The sequence below is a fragment of the Panthera pardus genome, unplaced genomic scaffold (assembly GCF_024362965.1).
Source record: "Panthera pardus isolate Hobbes unplaced genomic scaffold, ASM2436296v1 HiC_scaffold_8, whole genome shotgun sequence".
Classification (NCBI taxonomy): domain Eukaryota; kingdom Metazoa; phylum Chordata; class Mammalia; order Carnivora; family Felidae; genus Panthera; species Panthera pardus.
In genome coordinates, this window is record NW_026527013.1 from 125715290 (window position 1) to 125738190 (window position 22901).

The 22901-nt window shown below is 34.8% G+C and overlaps 1 protein-coding gene and 1 long non-coding RNA gene across 5 annotated transcripts in view; one reads left to right on the forward strand and one right to left on the reverse strand.

Moving 5' to 3' along the window:
- Window positions 1-14490, reverse strand: part of LOC128775660 (uncharacterized) — a 36286-nt gene extending 21796 nt beyond the window's left edge. The window contains exon 1 of the long non-coding RNA XR_008420565.1: window positions 14390-14490. This is a non-coding gene — a long non-coding RNA (uncharacterized LOC128775660). The remainder of the gene's footprint in view (window positions 1-14389) is intronic.
- Window positions 1-22901, forward strand: part of SEPTIN7 (septin 7) — a 118162-nt gene that overhangs the window by 19249 nt on the left and 76012 nt on the right. For 2 of the 4 annotated variants that reach the window (XM_053898156.1, XM_053898158.1), the window contains exon 2: window positions 14386-14488. The exons of 1 other annotated variant lie outside the window; for it this stretch is intronic. In XM_053898156.1, coding sequence (XP_053754131.1) covers window positions 14386-14488 — 103 coding nt within the window. Of the gene's footprint in view, window positions 1-13593; window positions 13633-14385; window positions 14489-22901 lie in introns of those variants that run through there. One more of the 4 variants, XM_019418147.2, reaches the window with a different exon arrangement.

A 22901-nucleotide genomic window follows, 5' to 3' on the forward strand; every position in this document is an offset into this window, starting at 1 on the left:
GTAAATGAGTTTTGGAACTAGGAAGTGTGGTACCTCTAGCTTTGTTTTGTTTCCAGATTGTTTGGCTATCCAGTCTCTTTTGAATTTCCACATGAATTAGAGGGTTAGTTTGTCAGTTTCTACGAAGAAACCAAATGGGACTTTGATAGTCTTGGCCTTGAATTTGTAGAGTATTGCCTTCTGAACAAATTGTCTTATCTATGACTGCAGGATACTTTTCATTTACTTAGACCTTTAGTTTTTTTGAACAATGTTTTACAATTTTCATTGTGTAATATTTGCTCTTTTGTTAGATTTATTCCTGTTTTTATTTTTGATGGTATTACAAATGGATTTTTTTTTAAGTGTCATTTTGGGTTGGTTTTTGCTAGTGTATGAAAATGTAATTGGTGTTTGTATATTCATCTTGCTTCCTGCAACTTTGTGAGTGTATTTGCACACGTGCGTGTGCACACATGTGTGTATGTGTGTGTTTTAGTGGATTCGCTAAGGTATTTTATTTATAAGATCATATCATTTGTAAGTAGAAATAGTTTTACTTCTTCCTTTCCAATTGGGATGGCTTTTATTTTTCTTGCCAAGTGCCTTGGCTTGAACCTCCAGAACAGTGTTGAGTAGAAGTGGCACTAGACATCATTGTATTGTTCCTGAAGAGTGAAAGCATTTAGTCCTTCACCGCTAAGTATGATGTTCACTGTGGGTTTTTCTTAGATGTGCTTTATGAGTTTGAGGAAATTCCCTTTTATGCCTAGTTTGTTAAGTGTGTTTATCATGAAAGGATGTTGAATTTTTGCCAAGTGCTTTTTTTGTGTATTGGAGATGATCATGTGTTTTATTGTTATTGCTTTATTTAGTTAATATGGTGTATTACTTTCGTTAATATGTAGAACCAACCAGTGGATGAGTTCCACTTGTATGGTGTATAATCATTTTTATATTGCTGGATTTGGTTTGCCCGTATTTTATTGATATTTTTTGTATGTAAGGGCATTGGTCTGTTGTTTTCTTTTGAAGTGTTTGTCTGATTTGGTATCAGGGTAATGTTCTGTCCTCTTTTGTAAGAAACAAAGAAACAAAAGAAACAAGAAAACAAAACAAGAAAACAAAAAAGAAACAAGAAGGATTAATTTGTGAACAATTGGGCAGTCTTTAAACCTCTGATAGAATTCACTAGTGGAGCCATTTGGACTTGGGCATTTCTTTGTGGGAAGATTTTGGATTACTAATGTAATTTCTTTATTTTTTATAGGACTTAAGATTTTTCTATTTCTTCTTTAGGTAGTTTATGTCTTTCTAGGAATTTTTGCATTTCTCTATGTTTTCCAGTTTGTTGGCATGCGCTTGTTCATAGGTTTCCTTATAATGTTTTTTTTTTTTTTTTTCTGTAAGGTTAGTAGTGATTTGCCCTCTTTCATTCTGACTTTAGTAATTTGAGTGTTCTCTAGTTTTTTTCTTGATTAGTGTAGCTAAGGTTTGTCAAAGTTTAATCTTTTCAATGAGCCAACTTATGGTTTGGTTGATTTTCTTTATTTTCGTTATATTTATTTTTATTTCTGCTCAAGTCTTCATTTCTGTTTGCTTTGCATCTAGTGTGTTCTTTTTTTAGTTTTTTTTGAGGTGAGTGTTAGGTAATTGATTTGAGATCTTCTCTTTTTAATATAGGCATTTACTACAGCTATAACTTTTCCTTTAAGTTCTGAATTAGGTGCATTCAGTAAGTTTTGGTATGGGGTGTGTGTGTGTGTGTGTGTGTGTGTCTATGTTATTACTTATCTCAACTTTTCTGGTTTCCTTTAAAATTTCTTCTTTGACCCATTGGTCACAGTGTAGTGTTTAACTTCCACAGATGTCATTTTTTCAATTTTCTCCTGTTATTAATTTATAAATTAATTCCTTTGTGGATGAAGAACACAGTAGCTCATTTCAGCCCTTTAAAATTAAGACCAAAATGTCTAATATATGGTCTGTCCTGGAGAACATTTCATGTGCATGTAGAATGTATTTTGCTGTTGTCAGATGCAGTGTTGAGTCTAGTTGTTATGTTTAGGTCTTCTGTTTCCTTGTTTATCTTCTGTGTACTTATTTTACATATTTTGAAAATGAGGCATTGAAGTTGAGCTATTGTTGAATTCTCTTAATTGCCCCTTTCGTTTTGTCAGTCTTTGATTTGTATATTTTTGGACTCTGTTTTTAGGGGCACGTATGTTTATAATTGTTATACCTTCTTGATAAATTGATGTTTTAATCTTTGTGGTAACAATTTTGTCTTAACGTCTGTGTTGTTCCCACTCCAGCTCTCTGTTTTTTTTTAAATCCTTTTTATCTCAAGCTGGTTGTGTCTGTGATTCTAAAAAGTTTTTTTTGTTGTTGTTGTTTTGTTGTTTTTTGTTTTTGTGCACCATATAATTGGATCACGGGTTTTTTTTAAAAATTATTTTAACGTTTATTTATTATTCAGAGACAGACACAGAGCGTGAACAGGGGAGGGGTAGAGAGAGGGGAGACACAGAATCTGAAGTAGGCTCCAGGCTCCAAGCTGTCAGCACAGAGCCCGATGCAGGGCTCGAACTCACGAACTGTGAGATCATGACCTGAGCCCGAAGTCAGTCGCCTAACCAACTGAGCCACTCAGGTGCCCCTGGATCACGGTTTTAAATGTGTTCAGCCAGTATTTGTTTCTTTATTGAGTGTTTAATATGTTTCATTTACTCTGGGTACTGAAAGGTGAGATTTATATCTGTCATTTTGCTATTTGTTTTCTGTATATCTTATGTCTCATCAGAATCTCTCGTTCTGTTTAATTTTTTTCTTTTTCTATTTCTGAGTTACTTCTTTTTTTGTTATTGTTGTTAAGCAGATATTTTCTAGTGTACCATTTTAATTCCCCCCACCCCCCTACTTCTTTCTATATTCTTTTGAGATTGTGTGTATGTCTGGCAGGAGCATTGTCCTTGGGATTATAGTTAATATCTGAATTTGTAACATTATAATCTGGGTCATTATAGGGACTCCCATTATATATATGTTGGTATGTTTGAGTATGTTCCACAGTCTGTGGTTCTGTTCATTTTTTCCCTTCATTCTGGTTTGTATCTTTTCCTTAGACTTGGTTAATGTTATTTGACCTATCTTCAGATTTGCGGATTCTTCTGCTAGCTCAGATATGTTGTTGAGCTTCTCTAGTGAAGTTTCATTTCAGTTGTACTTTTCAACTTGAGAATTTTTGTTTAGTTCTTTTTAATAATGTCTCTTTATTGATATTTCCCACATTGTTCTCATACTTTCTTTCAGTTTTTTTAGACATGGTTTCCCTTAGTTCTTTTAACAGATGTAAAATAGCATATTTAAACTCTTTGCCTAATGTCTGGATTTTCTCATTTTCTCAGGAAATAGTCTTTATTGATTGTAACCCCCTCTCCTCCCCCCCCCCCCCCCCCCCGTATATGGGACATTCTTTTTGTTTTGTTTTTTTTGACATGTTTCATAGTGTTTTGTTGAAAACTGGACATTTTATTTTTATTTTATTATTTTTTTAAATGTTTATTTATTTTTGAGAGAGAGAGTGAGACAGAGTGTGAGTCGGGGAGGGCCAGAGAGAGGGAGACAGAATCCGAAGCAGGCTCCAGGCTTTGAGCTGTCAGCACAGAGCCTGATGCGGGGCTTGAACTCACGGACTGTGAGATCATGACCTGAGCTGAAGTTGGACGAAAACTGGACATTTTAAATAATACAACATGGCAATTCTAGTCAGATCCCTCCCAGGGTTTATTATTGCTATTTGTTGTTTGTTTAATGACTTTCCATAAAGTCTGTTTTCTTTTGCCATGTGTTGTCACTGAAGTCTCTGCTTATCTTTGTGGTTATATGTGGAGTCTTCCAGGGAAACATCAGATAGGCCAAATAATGATAGTTCTTTGGGAATGGGGCTTTAAAAGAGCCTGTTCTGCCTCCTCAAGTTTCTGTCAGGATGCTGATTTTTGCCATGATTGTGTGCTGTTGGTTTTCAAGGGTACTGTGGAGCTGGGAGGGGAGATGAGAATGGGCAAGTTATTTAGGTTCAGCCCTCTTTTTTTTTTTTTTTTTTTTTTGAATAAGCACTCTGGACTGCTGCACACCTTTTGTTAATTTCCAGAGTTCTGAAGAAATTGATTTTGACCATTTTTTCATTGCTTTTAAAGGAACGAATTTTCTGAGATCTTTACCTTGCCAGTTTCTGTACTCTTACTGCAGTCTATAACCTTTTAATCGTTTTCCAGTGTGCACACAAAGGAATGTTTAAAGGTACATAATACCATGTCATCTATTTAATAGTTTTTCCACTCAATATGGTATTGATTGTCATGTATTCTTATGAAACTTGTAATGCATGGTGTTTTTGCCTATGGGAATACCATGATACATTGTTTCCTTCACTTCTTTTTGGAACTTAGTTTTCACAATTTTTCATTATCATTAACTATTTTGTTGAATGTTCTTTTAGCTAAATGTTAAATATATTCTCAAAATTATAAAGTGTGGAAGTGGAATGTGTTGTCTGGGAACATGAAAATTTATCCTTTTGATTTGCAAGACCAGATTGCTCTTCAGGGAAATGGTTTGAATATATATCCCACCAGTCATGTAGGAGAGTGCTTATTTGCCGGCATCCTCACCCAGTACTGGGTACCATTGTTATTTCATTTTTGCTCTCCAGTAGGTCTTTTGGCATGATGAAAATGTTTTATATCTATGAAATGTTCTATATCTATATCTAGTATGGTAGCCACTAACCACATAGATTCTGAGCATTTGAAATGTGACTAATCCTAAATGAAGTGTGCTGTATTGCAAAGATTACTACAAAAGAAAAGAATGCAGAACAAGGGATAATGTGAAATGAATCATAATCATTTTTATATTGGTTGCGTGTTAAAGTAATGTTGTATATCACTGGTTAAATAAAACGTGTAATTAAAGTTAAACTCACCTTTTTGACTCTTACTTCCTTAATGTGTTTGGTGGAATATTTACAATTGTATATGTGATTTACTTTATATTTTTATTAGATAGTGTTGATCTGGACTCTAGACCATTTTTCCTTTAAAGCTATTTAACAGCAGCATGTTCTCACCCTTTTAAAATTTGTCACTTTCTATTTATTCATTGAGGATGGCAGCAAACATTCAGTTTTCCTTTCCTCCCCAAGGTCTGTCATTGTTCTGGGGCATTTTAGTGCTCGTGTGTAAAGCTCATTCAATAATTCAGCTTCACAGTTTTGGGATTGTGCTTGGGCCATCATTTAAATGGCCCCATGTGGTCATCATCTCAAACTTCTGTTCCACCTCTAAAATATTCATTGTACAGCCCATTCTAACAATAGCTTCACATTCTTTTAGCTCTCTCACTTGTTTCTTACCTTCCATCCTTGACCCTCTTCATTTTTGTCACTTAAGCTATACTTATCAGTTCCCTTGATCCCCTGTACTTTTCTGCATATTTTCTGCAAAATAACAATTCTCAATGATTCCTACAGTTTATTGGCTTATATTTTAAGCTGCAGATTGCTACTGGACAAGAAGATCCTATGGCTTCACGGATACATTTACACAGATTTGTGGTCTTTAGCTTTAATCTGTGTATAGAATTGCTTGGCTGCCTCCTATGGAATCCTAGTCTTTCTTGATATTCTGTGGTTGCTAATTCAAATCTTTATCTCTTAATATTCCCTGGTCCTCCTCTCCTCAGTTAGGATTAAAGCATCATTTTCTTTGGACCTTAGAGAAAATCTCACCCTTTATTCCAGAACATTATCTGTATCCTCACTTACCTTTCTTCAGCCAGTTGTCTACTTAATCTTTTCTTTAAAAAAAATTTTTTTTTTTTTTGGGGGGCGCCTGGGTGGCTCAGTCGGTTAAGCGGCTGACTTCGGCTCAGGTCATGGTCTCATGGTCCGTGAGTTTGAGCCCCGCGTCGGGCTCTGTGCTGACAGCTCGGAGCCTGGAGCCTGTTTCTGATTCTGTGTCTCCCTCTCTCTGACCCTCCCATGTTCATGCTCTGTCTCTCCCTGTCTCAAAAATAAATAAAACGTTAAAAAAAAAATTAAAAAAAAAATTTTTTTTTTAAATGCTTATTTTTGAGAGAGGAGAGAGCATGCGCGTGCGAGAGCATGAGCAGCGGAGGGTCAGAGAGAGAGGGAGACACAGAATCCGAAGCAGGCTCCGGGCTCTGAGCTGTCAGCACAGAGCCAGATGTGGGACTTGAACTTATAGACCTCGAGATCTCGACCCGAGCCAGTGTCAGATGTTCAGCCAACTGAGCCACCCAGTCACCCACACTGGATCTTTTCTATTAACATTTAAACAGGGGCAATTATCTCTCTCTTTTTTCCATACAACCCCCTCCCTTGACCCTGTGTTATTCTTCAGGTTCTACCTTCTTGTTCTTCATAGATAACGCATTTAGAAAGAATTGTTTATACTCATTGCCTATACTTATTCACTGTTGATTTACTTCTAATCTGCATTCTTTTCTTATCTTTCCCCTGCTGGGACAAAGGTCTCTGATAAGTATATTTTTCTATATCTTTATATTGACCACTCCAGGTCATGTGGTACCGTTGACCACTTCTTGAAGGAGACCTCTACAGTTGATCTCCTTGAACTGCTTCCCTGAACTACTGTTTCCCTCATTCTTTTTTCTCTCATCTTTTCCTAGGTTTGTGTAAGTGGGATGTTAGTGTTGGTTCTGGCCTGCTTCGTACTTTGTGTACTGTATTTGGATTCATACCCATGGCCTTCATACCATTTAAATGTTGGTGGCTTAAATTTTTTTTTTTTTTTGAGAGAGAGAGAAAATGCAAGCAAGGGCAGAGGGAGAGGGAGACACAGATGTGAAGCAGACTCCAGGCTCTGAGCTGTCAGTGCAGAGCCTGACGTGGGGCTTGAACTCATGAACTGTGAGATCATGATGTGAGCTGAAGTCGGACGCTTAACTGACTGAGCCACCCAAGGGCCTCTAAATGTTGGTGGCTTAAAATGTTAATATCTGTGTAGCCTAGACATTTCTAGAACTTCTAACTTTTATATATGCAAGCTGCATACTAGACATTTGTATCCCTAAAGTCCAGTTAGCACCTTAAACTCAGATGATTCCTGCTCTTAGTGATTGGTAACCACTATTAATCCAGTTGTTCAAAACTAAACTTAGAAACCTGAATCTTTATATCCCCCAAGTTAGTTACAGTAAATTCATCTCATTAATATCTAACCAACATTGTCCAGTAGAAATTAATGCAAGCCATATATGTAGTTTAAGTTTTTCTAGTAGCCACATTTAAAAAGTAAAAAGAAACAGGTGCAATTAGCTTTAGTATATATATCGTATCACCCAATATTGTCTAAAATTTTATTTCAGCATGTAGTCACTGTAAAAATTAAGATATTTTTCCTTATTTGTTTCATACTGTATTCAAAATCTGGTGTGTATTTTGCACTTAAAGCACATCTCAATTCAGGCTAGCTAAATTTCAAGTTTTTGACAGCCATTTGTAGCTAGTGGCTACCTTAATAGACATTAGAATTGTAGTTTCTATTTCTCTTCATCTTCTCTGCTTCTTTCTTGGCTTAAGTCCTAATTTTTTCCCTGGGCTACTGCACCAGCTTTTGGGATTGCAATCATTCTGAGAACTCTGCCAGTTCATCTTCAATATTCTTGTTAGCGGTAATTTTCTAAAATAAGAATGTGATTCTTCATGTGAATTAATGTGATTGTGCATTCTTATGCTTCAAGTCCTTTAATGTTCTCCATAAGCTTTCAAGATGAAGTCTAATCTAAGTTCCTTAGCATGGTTAACAAAATCCTTCATGATCTGGCTTTTCAATTTTCCTCTGCTGTAGCTCCCAGACCTTGAAAATGAGATGTGTTAAATCGTTTGTAGTTCTCATAGAGGACCATGCTCTCCTCTTGGTTTTGAGCCTTTGCAGTTACTCAGGCCTTTGCTTTGAGACCCATATATTCCAGCCCTACCTACATTTCACATCATACTAAGGACTACTAGTCCTTCAGGATTTATCTGAAGGATGTGACCTCAGAATTGACCAAGCACCCCTCCCCCCAACCTTTTTCATTCTCATAGCCATCCTTCATGCTTGCCTACATCATAGTATTTTATCACTGTGTTATTAAAATTGCCTTCTAACTTACCTGACCTTAAATTCTTAGTTTCATAAGCAGGGACCTTGTTTTTATTAACTTTTACATACCTAATTGTTACTACATACATTGTGAGGGTCAGGTGACTGTTGATTGAATGAGAATGTGGTCAGTAATTCTATAAGTAGATATGTAAATTCCAAGTTCAGGGTAAAGAAAAAATTGTTTTAAATTTTAAGTTATCTCATTCTTACATGTGTTCATAGAATTAAATATTAAAATATTTTAAGCAGATTAATTAGGAATCCAGAATAGAGAAAATAAAAGTTGGTTTCATCAGGGACATAATTGCTCATCTCACTAAAAAGAGAGGAGCTGGGGGCAGGCAAACTAAGACATGAACCTTTAAAAAATATGGGGAGGGTGGTGCCTGGGTTGCTCAGTTGGTTGAGCATCTGACTTTGGCTCAGGTCATGATCTCACAGTCATGGGTTTGAGCCCCATGTCAGGCTTTTTTTGCTGACGGTGGAGAACTTGCTTTGGATTCTCTGTCTCCCTCTGTCTCTACCCCTTCTCTGATTGCATTCTTTCCCTCTCTGTCTCTTAAAAATAAATGAACATTAAAAAAATTGGGGAGAGGGGACATTAAAACCAACATTTAGGACATGCCCATGTAATCTTGTAACATTTTAGTGTTCTTGTTATATTAAATCTGGAATCTAGATATTTTTATACCAGTTATATTTAAAATATTTAAAACATTTAAATAGTGAAGTTCTTTAATTTTTCCATTGGGTCATGTAAGACTAAGCAAGTGCTGGACAGTTATATCTATGTGTTTAATGTAAGGCTTTTGATAGGAATACTAAGGAGCAGACGAGTGAAATTATTTATCAATATCTTTTCCTTTTGTAGTGTGTAGTGTTTTGTATTTAGAATTGCTTTAACTTTAGAAGAAAGAAACTTTGTTTTTTGTCAGTGTGTAAAACAATATTATACCTGTTTTAAATTCCAAAGGCTACAAATTGAACTTGAAGTTGTTTAGAAAGATCAAATGTTTATCTTTGAAATTTAAAGTTAAAGATATAAACTTTGAATCTTTGTAGTCTGATTTTTTTTTTTTTAATTGCAGTTATTTAGAGGGAGAAATAGAATTCTGGTGATACGAAGGTAATTTGGGGCTGAATGTCTTATTTTGTAAAGATGAGGAAAGCTGAAGGTTTGTAGCACATCTTAGCAGGGATATGTTTTAATTTTCCTCAAATTCTGATTTTTATAAGGCTTCTTTTCTGCTATAACTCCCCTTGCTCAATTTTATTGTTGTTATGGAAATGTACATTTGGCAGTTTTCAAAATAAATTGCTGCTTTTCTCTTTTGGAAAATTTATTAAAACCCATATTAATATTCAGACCTTTAAAAATGATAATGGATTTCAGGTGCCAAGATTTTCATAACTTTATTCTTTGGAATTGGAACAAATGGCAAGAGAATGTGAAGAATTCTTAAGGGTTCCAATAATCTATCAGTTGGAACCTGTTTTGAAAGCATCTTGTTCTTTAAAAATATAATTGATTTCTAGAAATAAGGTTCAGTTAAACACTGAGATTACTGGATATTGTATTTAAGTTGATTTTTCCACAGGCAGTGAAACAATAAGCAATGAATTATTGCGGTTTGATTTTCTTAAATATGAATTTTGATGTAGAGATTTGGCATAGTAAACTAAAAGATTTTTGTAAATATATTCCTTTAGAAAAGATGACTTGATAATTGTTTCTTGTTATATAACTGATGTTTCAAATCAAGTAATACTTTTAAGACCTTATGGTATTTTGGTAGATGCTTAGGTGAGAATGTGCTTTTATCTATATTCACATGCTTACAAGTGTCACAGTTATATCACATCTATAAATAATGTTTCTTATCCAGAGATTATGTTTCACACTGGTACTGTGAACATTTTATTTGCCCAGGAAAAGAATCAGTGGGTGGTTAAGGCTTCTGAATTACAGACTGTGGCTGATTTTAGAATTTGGGATAAGGAAAGATTCTTATGAAATGTGAAAAATCTGTTTTAGTCAACCAATGTTATATTATTAGTATATTCCCTAAGTCTTTTTTTTTTTTTTTTCTTTTTTGTCGTCTTTGGACACAATTTTTTCCTCAGAAGGAATTTTCCTAAAAGTATATATTTTAGTCATTTAGCTTTTTAAAATGTCTCCCATGTATCCTCACTTTGCTAGGAATATAGAGATGAGAATGACATGGTTTTTTCCCTCTGGGAAAGAATTATAGGGGGACTGATAAGTAATGTGTTTAATTTTAAAATAAAATATATAATTATTTAAAATGTTATAGTTCTGTGCAAAGAATTGTTTACCCTCAACCTACTCACTCTTCTTCCTTACTTAGTTACTGTGATTGCTCCTAACTAAAGTTACCAGTAACCTCCTTATTTTTATGGTTATGTTTTAGTATTTCATTTGACTCTTCAATGGCATTTAATACAGTTGAATGACCTTGAGCCAGTGCTGGTGTTCTTCTCACTGACTGACTGACCTTTCTCACTCTTTCTCAGCCTGACATCTCAATGTTGGAGTGCTCCAGGACTCTGTCTAGACCCCTTTTTTATCTATAGTTTCTCCTTGAGAATCCAGTCCTCTCCTAACACTGCCTTTAAGCTTATAATTCCTTAATCTGTATTTTCAGCACCAACTAACCTTGCAGTTTCTGGACTTAGGTATTTAGCTGCCTCCTGGATATTTCTTCTTGAATATATAGTAGACACATCAGACTTAACATATTCAAAGCTGTTTTTGATTTTGACGATATTGTCCACTGTCCCATTGTCCTTCTCTCCCATTCCCCTTATTGTTCCTATTTTCCCTTAGAGATATCACTCCATTGAGTTATTTAATCCAGAAACCTAGGAGTTATCTTGGTCTGCTTTTCCTTCAGTCATATCCAGTGCATTAGTAATGTCCTGGCAGTTTTACCTGCAAAATATATTCTGGATCCTTCTTGCCTCTTCTTGTGTCCACACTGTCTAAATTCAGTATACCCTTTCTTTCTTGGACTGTTGGCAGTAGGCTCCTTACTAGTTTTCTTATTTCCACTCCTTCTCTTAGCTGTAAGAGCTATCTTTAAAATACAAATCAGGTCAGGTCATTTGCCTGTGTACAACCCTCCAGTGGCTTCCCATCATGCCTAAAATAACATCCAAATTTCTTACTTTGGCTGGGTCCCACATGGTCTGGCTCTGCCTGCCTCCATGACCTCGTTTTCTATCACTTATCCCCCTAATCCACCACTTCACTTCATTGTAGTTCATGTACCTTCTTTTTGGTCCTGAAAGTACCAAATTCATCTCCACTTTAGGGTCTACCCCTTCACCTAGAACTCTTTCCCCCCTTATCTTAATTCAATCCCAGTATTGTACTGTCAGCCAAAGACTGTCCTAGGCCTAGTCCTCCTAAGACACAGGGGACTCTGTGGTGTTTTTTCTTTGCCTTTTGTCTGGAGCATTCCTTGCATATGCAACCTAAAATACTCTCCCTGAAACTTTTTCTACTCTCCCAGATGGCTTCTTCTTTTTTGATGCCACAATTTATGTAATTTATTTAATCTTTATCTTGATGGAGCTAACATTGTAGTTGGAGGTGGGGTAGGATGGAGATTGCAATAAACAGGATGAGTAAAATGTATATTAGATGGCAAAAAAAGTGCTAAGGAGAGAAACATAAAGCTTGCAGCAAAGTACTGAAGAGAATGGAGTTGTAATTTTAGATAAGGGTGGTCAGGGCACGCCTCTCTGTGAAGTTGACATTTGAATAATCACCATCATCTGTTCCAGGTTGTGATATAACTCATAGATTTGTGTTAATATAGAATATAGAGGTTCAGTTTCCCAGACATTTTGTCTAAGGTTAGTCTACTTTCTTTTCTATGCTTCATTAGTTGCCTTTCAGTTTTCACAGCTCACATTAACTTCATCCTCCCATTTGTTGCTTGCTATCTTTAGCTTCCTTTCCTGTATCCACATGTCTGTATTTCTTCTAGTTCTGAACTTTAATCAATAGAACTTGAAATACAGCACTATATAAAGATTTTTACCTAAAACATTTGAATTTATCTGATCTGGGCTGTCTTAATTCAGTGATTGACAAAGCAAAATTGTATGAAAGTTACATTTTTTTTTTCTTCATGGGATTTAAACTTGGTCCCGGGTGTGTGTGTGTGTGTGTGTGTGTGTGTGTGTGTGTGTACATGTACCTTCTTTTAGGTCCTAAAAATACAAAATTCATCTCCACTTTAGGGTCCCTTTGCCTAGAAATCTTTTCCCCCTTAATTCAATCCCAGTGTTGTACTGTCTGCCAAAAACTGTCCTAGGCCTAGTCCCCCTAAGACCCCCTAACACCCCTGTGGTGTTTTTTCTTTGCTTTTTGTCTGTGTGTGTCTTTGCCTTTTGTGTGTACACACACACACACACGCACACACACACACACATACACATCTTGCTGAAACTTTATACTTTACAGCTTTTCTACCATTTCTTTTAAAACTTCAGGTGTAGAGCATAGTAATTGGGTTTTATAAAAAGATAAGAGGTTTTTGTTCCATATTTTGTCAGAACTGCTGAAAATGGATTAAAACTCACTGGGCCTTATATCCCACACACACAAAAAATTATTACTTTGACATGTGTAGAGAAAAGTCTGTCCTCATTTTATTTGTAATTCTACTTTGTTGAGTTCCATGTAAGTAACTTTTATTTTTCCCTCTATTTTTTGCTATGTTCCAATGGATTTGCCATTCCTGTTTGGACTGAATGTGTCATGTACAATTCTTGGAATTCCTCATTTACTGTTCCTCTGTGGATCTGTTCTGTTGGAATCTGGAACACTGGAATGATGGAAATGTGTTCTTTACAAAGTAGCTGTGAGTATATGAGATAATTTATACAGATATGTTTTCAGTCTAAATTAACTTAAATTTAACTTACAGTTGAATGAAATAGCCAATGAAGCCTTAAATTTAATACATTATTTTTAAGCTTTACACATAGTAGGCTTTCAAATATTTGATTTTAAAATACTGTACTCTGAACAGTATCCTAATTGGTTTATTTAAAATTAGTTTTTCCATTTAATTGGTTTGGTTATCTTCTCAACATTTGGCTTAAAGATTATATGAATGAAAAAAGGGTATAAGGTGATGGATGGAATATTTTGTTACATCTGTGATGCTAGTGAGGAATGCAGATAACTATTTGCTAAATCCACCTATGTTAAATTGCTGTGTTGATCTCATAGGAGTCTTTTTTTTTTTGTTTTTTTTTTTTTTTAATGAGAAATTGTGTCAAAAACATTTAAGAGAAATATGTACCTCTTAGGAATATTTTGCCATTGTATTTTAATGATGAATAAGACCTACCTCTAGGTAAAATTAACAGGCTACTGACTCAGATGGTCTGAACTATGGACAGTTTTTCTCAGCATTGGGTAAGTTAAAAGTCAGATTAATTTACTACACCAATTTAAAAATAGGTTTCTTTGAATTACTCATGGAGCTATTGTTGACGTCATCAAAGAATCAAAAACCATGCAGAAAATGAATTCTGATTTTCTTTAAAATCTGGATAAATCCAGATGTCCCTGGTGAGGGAGGCAACAGGGTCATCTGAAATGCTGAAGTGGCATAATTGGACCTGGTATAATAGCTTGAAAGATATTGTTTACTGATTGAATTGATCACTAGAGCCTTCAGGAATATGAAAAAATTGTTTAAACTCAACATTTGATTTTGTTTCATGAGTAAGAAAACAAATTTCAAGGTATTCATACCTGTGGTAATTAGTATGAGCAAAAGGGATCATTGAAAGCGTTCTTAATATAGTATTAAGGGGATGTGAATTTTTTTTATTGTGAAAAACCCTTCGTTATGTTTTTAGTTTATTAGTCAGAATCTTCTTACGGACTTACTGTAAATTGAAATCTTTGCTCTGAGGCAGATTTCATTGGTTTTTATTTTCTTTGGGTTTTTATAATTGACCACTGTCAAATCAACTCATACTCAATTCGTTTTGTCTGTTGCTGCAATTATTTTATTGGCAACACTATAATAAAATCAGTTTGATTTGCCATGAATAATAGTTTGTGTAGTTTTCTAAAATAGGTTATTGAAGGGAATTTGAAATGTGTGACAGGAGAGTTTTGCTGATACATTAATAACTTGGCCCTTTTTGTTTTTCTTAGCAACAGAAGAACCTTGAAGGCTATGTGGGATTTGCAAATCTCCCAAATCAAGTGTACAGAAAATCAGTGAAGAGAGGGTTTGAATTCACACTTATGGTTGTGGGTAAGATATGTTTTTGTTTTTTTGTTTTTTTTTTTGTTTTTTTTTTTTACTAAAATTAGATTTTGATCTGAGTTTTAAGTTATTAATCAACTCTGAATGAATTTAAGAAGACAGTAGCCTAAGTAACTGCAGGAATCGTGGTATATTTTATTATGTGAATACATTTTAAAATTTAATTCTGTGGCATAATAGGATTTATATATTTTCTTACCTCTTTTTTTTAAGGTGGCACAATTTTAGAAACTAAAAGTTGAAAAGTGGTGGGGGTGGTGGAGGAATAGAACCCTGTCAAGAAGTTCTCTTCAGTTGGTAATGCTACAAAAGCAAATAGTGTCTAGTGGTTCCTCATTACTCCAGGATAATTTTATTCTCTGGCTTATATACTGTAGTGGAGTCATATAACATGAGCATTTAACTTAAACATGTGTGCTCTGAATTTGAAAAAGAAGTTGGGGGACCAGGTAGAGGTTCGTAGTCATGCAAGTGATTACCCTGGAAATTTATTCAAGGAGTATAAACTCTGTAGCGAGTGAAATATGGCTGTCTCTGTTCTTTAATTTAGCCTCATTTTTGTTATGTGTTTGATCCTATGAACACCATACTCTGAAGTCCATTTTAAGAGACTGTTAGGGGTTATTTGACAGTATGTTGGTACCATCATTGTTAAATTTGAAGAAACAGCATGTTGTATATAAAGATTAGTAGTCTTAAAGGACTGTATAATATTGTCACCTCATATAGGCTGACTTTAGAACCTAAATCCTAAGGATGATGAAACTGTTGTATTTCTCTATATGTTTTAAGAAGGTGAAAGGCAGGGTAATGGAGTCACTGTCCTTGACAAAGAAAATTGAATTGATGCTGGGTCTTTATGTAGTGTTCATTAATTTTTGCTAATTACACTCAACTCCTGGTATTTTTCTTTGGATGTTGAATTAGATTAATTGAATTAGCTATGAAATCCTCCTTCACTGAAGAGAAGAATGTTTTCTCAGTTGATCAGAGTATTTTACCTGATGGTCACTTTGTGGCTGTTTGGAAATATCTGCATTGTGTTAGTTTCGATAGGGAAAACTTGGTAACAAAGTTGGCAAACTTGATGTTTGCTAGAGTTGGTTAACTTGCCTGTCTCTGGTTGAGTAGAAGTATAGTATACCCAGTTTGCAAATTGCAGCTGTGAAGCAGAGGTAGTAGATACATGGATAAAATGTATAGAACATACCTTTTCTTTTGTAGAGTGGTTAACATGATCGTTACATGTGAAGAAGTACTCCATCTTACCTTTACGTATGTAAAGCTTGTGATCTTACATGACAAACTATTTATAAACAAATATAATCTCATTTTTTAATTTGTAAGAGAAGTTCTTACATCTGTTAGGAGAATTATAACAATTCAAGCAAAATTTGATATTGAAATTTTAAAGAATAACTTCTTGAATATATACTTAGTGGAATAATATGTGGGGGTCAAGGCCAGATATTTGATTTAAAATCTCTGACATTTTTCCAGATGAAAAAAATTTAAGGCAGCTGAAATGATTTTTAGAGAAACTGTGCAATCTCTGAATATATCTTATTTATTAGTTTTTCTGGTCAGTCCTTTATTGAACTACAGCTTTTGTTTTTTCTCTTCCTTGTTAAGACTTTAACTGAGATTATGGGGCAACTGGGTGGCTTAGTCGGTTGAGCATCCGACTTCGGCTCAGGTCATGATCTCACAGTTCATGGGTTCGAGCCCTGCGTCAGGCTCTGTGCTGACAGCTCAGAGCCTGGAACCTGCCTCAGATTCTCTCTGTCTGTCTCTCTGTCTCTCTCCGCCTCCCTCCCTCCCTCCGTTCCCTGCTTGTGCTGTCTCTCTCTGTCTCTCAAAAAATCAATAAATGGTAAAAAAATTTTTAACAAAAAAGACTTTAACTGAGGTTAAAGAAGAATGGGTGTCAGTATCCTTACTCTGTTTTTCCTGCTGTACCTTGAATATTATTGTTTAATTAGCTGTCCCTCTATAGACTTGTTGAGTGGAAGGACAATCTTTTCATGTACATAGTTGCAGTGTCTAACACCTTTTAAGTAAGTGTCTAAGAAATGGTTGGTTTTCTGACTTTAGGCCAAATCTAACAGCATTGTTTGCAAGTCACAGAAAGCTAAAGCTAACCTTGCTTTAATATTCTTAACTTAGAGACTACAAACCCTTCCTTACAAGCTAACTCCTGATTTTTGAGACTTAAACTCAGAGTAGTTGTAGCTTTTATAACAATTCTTGGCTGAAGACTTGTACATTAATACAAACTGAAAATCTGTATTTAAAAGTTGATTTCTTTATGAAACTCTGTCTTGTGTTGGACAACCTTTATCCAGTAACCTTGCCTCATAAACAATATTTATTGAGTCCTTATTTAAGTGACTTTTGTATCAGGGAGGCATAGTGTGTATTCCCATGTGTTAAAAGGAGTTTATAACTTATGTGACAACATAAGCACACATAAAAAGGTAAGTAACATTTCTAGGAAGTATACATGAGTCAGTGGAGTCATACAAAAATTAAGGAACATAGAAGTGTAAGGGTATAGGAGAACCTGTCTCTGGTTGAAGGTTATTACTGCCTTATTTGAGGAAGAGGTATTAGGGCAGGTTTTTAAAGAATAGAATTGAGTGAACGGTCCATTTGGGAAAATAATAACCAATACCTCCATAACCTATTATGCATCAGGCAGTGTTCTGAGTATGTACCTAACTCACGCAGTCCTTCACAAAAACCGAATGAAGTAGGTATTATTGTTATCCCTATTTTAGAGATAGAGAAACTGAGGCATGGAGAGATTAGGTTACTTGCCCATGGTCACATTGGTAAGCACATGGTAAAACCAAACCCTGTCTGGTTTTGGTTCTTACTTCTCAGTCTGCTGCGTTCTTAAGTACTACGTAGAGGCTCTTTTGGGGGTATTGGATATAGCGCAGAGCTCAGTAGAGTGCATCCAGTATGCCTTAAACTTAGATGATCTTATTTGGATGTTCTGTTTTTCCTAAAAAAATGAAAGAGACAAAGAAATAAAGGGGTTAGCAGGGAAGGAATGAATGATTATTAGAGAACTTAAATGCATATATGTAAGCAGTGTTTTTCTGCCATTCCACTGGAATGAGGTGAGGGTGTGGCCTCGGGTGGGCATGAAGTGGGAGAGGTGAATTTTCTTTTTCCCCGGTCATTTTCAGCTTCCACATCCTTTCATAGTACGAATATCTTACCTTGCTGTATGTTAGTCTAGTGACAGTATGGTGCCTTAGTATGTATGCTAGTTACTTTTTATATTTGCAAAGAAATAAGTATCTATTTCAGTGCACAAAGAAAAGCAGGTTGTTAGTTTATATGTAATTGTGCTTAATGGATGATATAGAGGGTTTTCAAGATTAATTTGTACTGCACATTGGCTTTAGGATCTGACCCCTAAGATGTGACTTTATAATAGTCGGAAATTAGGCTGGAAATGTAGACTAGCCTAGATTTTGAAGACTGTGGCTGCCCACAAGGATAAGTAGATTGGAATCTTTACTTAAAAATTTAGTTTAAAACTCAATGTGAGACCTATCAAATAATGAAGACACTTAGGTCTCTAATTCAGCAAAGTGTCAAACATATTTGGGCTTGGAATTTGAGTATCTTCTGTGTGCTTCTTTTTTTAAGAGATTTATTTTTCTTTAATGTTTATTTTTGAGAGAAAGCTTACAAGCGGGGGATGGGGAGAGGCAGAGAGAGAGGGAGACACAGAATCTGAAGCAGTTTCCAGGCTCTAACAACGGGGCTCAAACCCATGAACCATGAGATCATGGCCTGAGCCGAAGTTGGACCCTTAACTGATGAGCCACCCAGGCGCCCCTCTTTCATGTGCTTCTTAATTAGACTTGACTGTGCTGAGAAATAAAATGTTAATTGTAAAATCCTGATTTTACTAGAATTCTCCAAGGAGGTAGAACTCAGAAAGACTATAGATTGCTTTGTTTTTCCAGAAAGTATTTTTGAAAACAAGTGATATTAAATCTATTATTTTGAATTCTTTTTTAAAATTGAAGTATAATTGACCTACGGTGTTATTAGTTTCAGGTGTACAACAGTTGACAGTTCTATATATTACCAGGATAAATGCGCTTACCATCTGTTACCATACAAAGTTATGACAGTATTATTAACTATATTTCCTATGCTGTACTTTATATTCCTGTGACTTATTTATTTTAAAGCTGAAAGTTTGTACTTTTTTTTTTTTTTTAATTTTTTTTTTTTTCAACGTTTTTTATTTTTGGGACAGAGAGAGACAGAGCATGAACAGGGGAGGGGCAGAGAGAGAGGGAGACACAGAATCGGAAACAGGCTCCAGGCTCCGAGCCATCAGCCCAGAGCCTGATGCGGGACTCGAACTCACGGACCGCGAGATCGTGACCTGGCTGAAGTCGGACGCTTAACCGACTACGCCACCCAGGCGCCCCTGAAAGTTTGTACTTTTAATTCTTGGAAGATAAAATACACAGTTCTATCATTTCTATAATCTTGAGCTTTGCACAATTTTTATGGTAGAGGTTTTCTTTATTTGTGATTTGCATGATGCATTTGACCTGTACCAAATGTCTTTAGTAGCAGGAATGGCATTTCTATTTTTTTTTTTTTTTTTCTTCTGTTTCAGTGGAACAGAACTTCTAACATGCTGCTTTGGCTGTTTTGGGGATTCAGAGTATATCAGAATGCGTTTTTTATGTATGACTTATTAGCAAAAATTTAGGAGGTATTTAGTCAGTAATAGGATATACAATGTCTGTCATAGTTGTCATTTTCCCTCTTCTTGTTGATGTTTGAATTGTAATAACATCCAGAGTTATTTGCAGAAACTGAAAGGTGGTATTGACTCATTTTGTTTCTAGGTTATTGGGCATTCAGTAGTATTATGTTTAATTCTAAAGTTACGATATGTTGGAGACTTAAACTGCCTTGAGTAATATTTCAAAAATTTCTTCCTAGAGCTCTTTTTTTATTTTATTTTTAGTAATAAAAGTAACTAATGACGATTATACAATGTTGTGAATATAGAAGAACCACTGAATTGTACACTTTAAAATGGTGAAATTTATGGTGTGTGAACTTTATCTCACTTAAGTAATGTAACCAAAGCAGAGGAATTTTAGGGAGAAAAATCAGATAATTTCACATATCCACTATTTTAATTTTTTTATTCATTCTAGGTTTTTCATCTGCATATTTTAAAAGGTGCTTTTGTAATAAAGTTAATATGTTTCATTCATTGAAATTACGAAATACAGAAAAGCATAATGAAAATATTACCAAAATCTGTTACTCAGTGATAGCTCAAGCATAGAAACATACAGTATTCTTGTTTAGTATATGTGATGTTATGTGAATGTCTTTTAAAATTAGCTGTGAATTGTGATCATCTTTTGAATTTAGATGTCATAACCTAGCTATGGTTGAGTCCTAGATTTTTTTTTTTAATTTTTTTTTTTTTAACGTTTTATTTATTTTTGAGACAGAGAGAGACAGAGCATGAACGGGGGAGGGGCAGAGAGAGAGGGAGACACAGAATCTGAAACAGGCTCCAGGCTCTGAGCTGTCAGCACAGAGCCCGACACAGGGCTCGAACTCACGAACCGTGAGATCATGACCTGAGCCGAAGTCAGACACTCAACCGACCGAGCCACCCAGGCGCCCCTAGATTTTAATGGCTTGTATAGGTGAGATATACTATAATTTGCCTTGTTCAACATTAAGATAGTTACAGGTAAACATGGTTATAGTTCTGTTCTTACATTTTCAATTAATTCCTTAAAATAAAGCTTTGGAAATTTGAATTGCTAGTTTTTTAAGGGTTTTGATACATAATACCAAATTGCCCTAAAATAGTTTGTATACCATTTTGCACATTCACCTAGTGTTGCCAACGCCCCTTTCTCTGAGTCCTGCCAACACTGTCAGTGCCTAAAAATTGGTGTCTTATTTTCACCTGTATTTTATTGTTGCTGGTTAACTTATTTTTTAAAAATATTTATCTTTGGTATGGGTTCTTTTGTAAATGGTATGTTCTGGTTTAATTTAAAAAGCTGTACTCATTTACTTCTTTAATAAGATATAGGTATTGCAGGGTATTATTATTATTATTATTATTATTATTATTATTATTTTGTTATTAGGTATTGACATTTTTTGCCAGAATTTTTCTGTGTTTCGCTTTGTATTAGTTTGATTTTATATTGTCCATGCAATCTTTTTTCTTACGGCTTTTGTTCTTGATTTGAGGTTGATTGATTTGATTTGAGGTTGATTGATTTGAGGTTACTGGGGATTTCACTGTATTTTATGTAAGTATATAGACTAAAGGTTTAAGTTTTTATTCTGAAATTTTAAATCCATGAGGGTTATTTATTTTTTTGATGTGAGATAGGACTTTGATGTTTATTTTATTTTCTAAATGGTTAAGTAGTTCTCCCCAGACCATTTATTACAAGCTTGATTTTTAAAAATACATGTGCTTGGTTGGTTCTCTTTCCAATCTTTGGTTTAGTTCATTCTGTAGTTCTTCCTATATAAATACCATATTATTAGAGTTATAAATTATAGTAGTTATGTTATTTGTATAGAAAGGTTACTGGAGTTTATGTTAATCTAGGGATATAGGCAAATAAGTAAATAATATGTAAAATAATTACAGATTGTGTTGTTTTCTAGAAAGGAAATAAACATGGTGGTATCTTTTTAGAGTTATCAGGGAAGACTTGCCTCTCTGAGAAAGACTTCATAATAGCACCTGAAATACATGAAAATTAGGACATACTGGAAAAAAAAATAAATAAAATACTTACAAATGAGATAATTTTCATTAATATATTGCTATATTTATCTACAATATTTTACTTTACTTTGGGCAGTTGCATAATAATTTCAACTGTGCCTATCTCAAATTTTAGCCATTGGTTTTTCATTTGATATGTGAATGATTTGTTCTGTTCAGTTTCATAATGCTGTAGTAAAAATTTATGGAATGGAAATTTTGTTCAGTATTTTAACTATCGTGTTAAATGGCTGCATAATATTCTAATCTGTGACTGAATATACCATAATTTTTGGAGTCTGCTTCTTCACTAATGGATATAAGTTTGTTACTATCCCTACCTATCCTGTTACAAATAACATGGCAGTGAAGATCCTTAAACACACAAGGTTTGTGTATGTGTGTTGGGAAGCAGAGGGCAGTACTTTATTGATTTGTTTATAGTCCCTGCAGTAGGATTACTGTAGCAAAATATTTCAATATTTTGTGGCTCTTGACATATTGGCAAATTGTTTTTTTAACAGTTTGTTCTACTAAATGTATACTTTTAAAAAAGGGAGAATATATTTTGCAGGAATTTAAGATGTATGGTATAATTGAAGGTGGGGCTATTCATTCCATGGATACTTAAGGGAAGAATGTAAATGTAGTTGAAGACACTGTAAGGGAGTAGTAGAGGAGGAAAAAAGTATACAAGTTAACTACATCATTAAGTGATAAATGGCATAAGAAATATATAAACCACATGCTGTAGAAGTTTAAAGAAATAAGACTTTATAGCTACAAAGCACACCACTGTCTTAAATCATACAGCTAATTCATGGAAAAATGGTACATGATATTTTCAGTAGTTGGTATATTCATGTTTTTTTAATATACTTAATTCTTTATCTGATTTAATTTCAGTATCTTAATCGTGGAGCAGTATAATTCAGACAAACACAAAACAGTTTCATAGACTGGGAGTTTTTTGGTTTTGTAACAGGGACAGTGTCTAGATTGACATATGTAAGAAATGTAATCTGGGTAATATCCCAGTTTAATTTAGTAGACTTAAAAAAAAGTCATTGGCTTCTCATACATGTTCTATCCTAATATAGTCTTTGAAAATAGATCATAGTCTTTTGAATATAGGGAGGTGAGTGGAGGTAAGCAGATGATAAATAGTGCATGTCAGAGAATCAAATGTGAAGTAGGATTTGTGGTTCATTCTTAACTAAAGTTGTTATGATGGGAGACTATGAATTGTTTATTATGTTACAAGTGGTACTAATTACAGTAAAACATAATGGTGAGATTTCTGTAGTACCTTGTCATAGTCCTGAGAATAGATTTTAATTGAATGATTGGTGATTAAGCTGACATAACTGATCAGCAGTAAACTACTAGAAATTATGGTTTAAGCTGATGACATAAAAATGAGGGGTGCCTGCGTGGCTCAGGTGGTTGTGTCTGACTCTTGGTTTCGGTTCAGGTCATGATCCCAGGGTTGTGGAAATGAGCCCTGCATTGGAGTCCCCACTGAGCATGAAGCCTGCTTAAGATTCTTTCTCTTTCTCCCTCTCCGCCTTTCCTGCATGCACACAC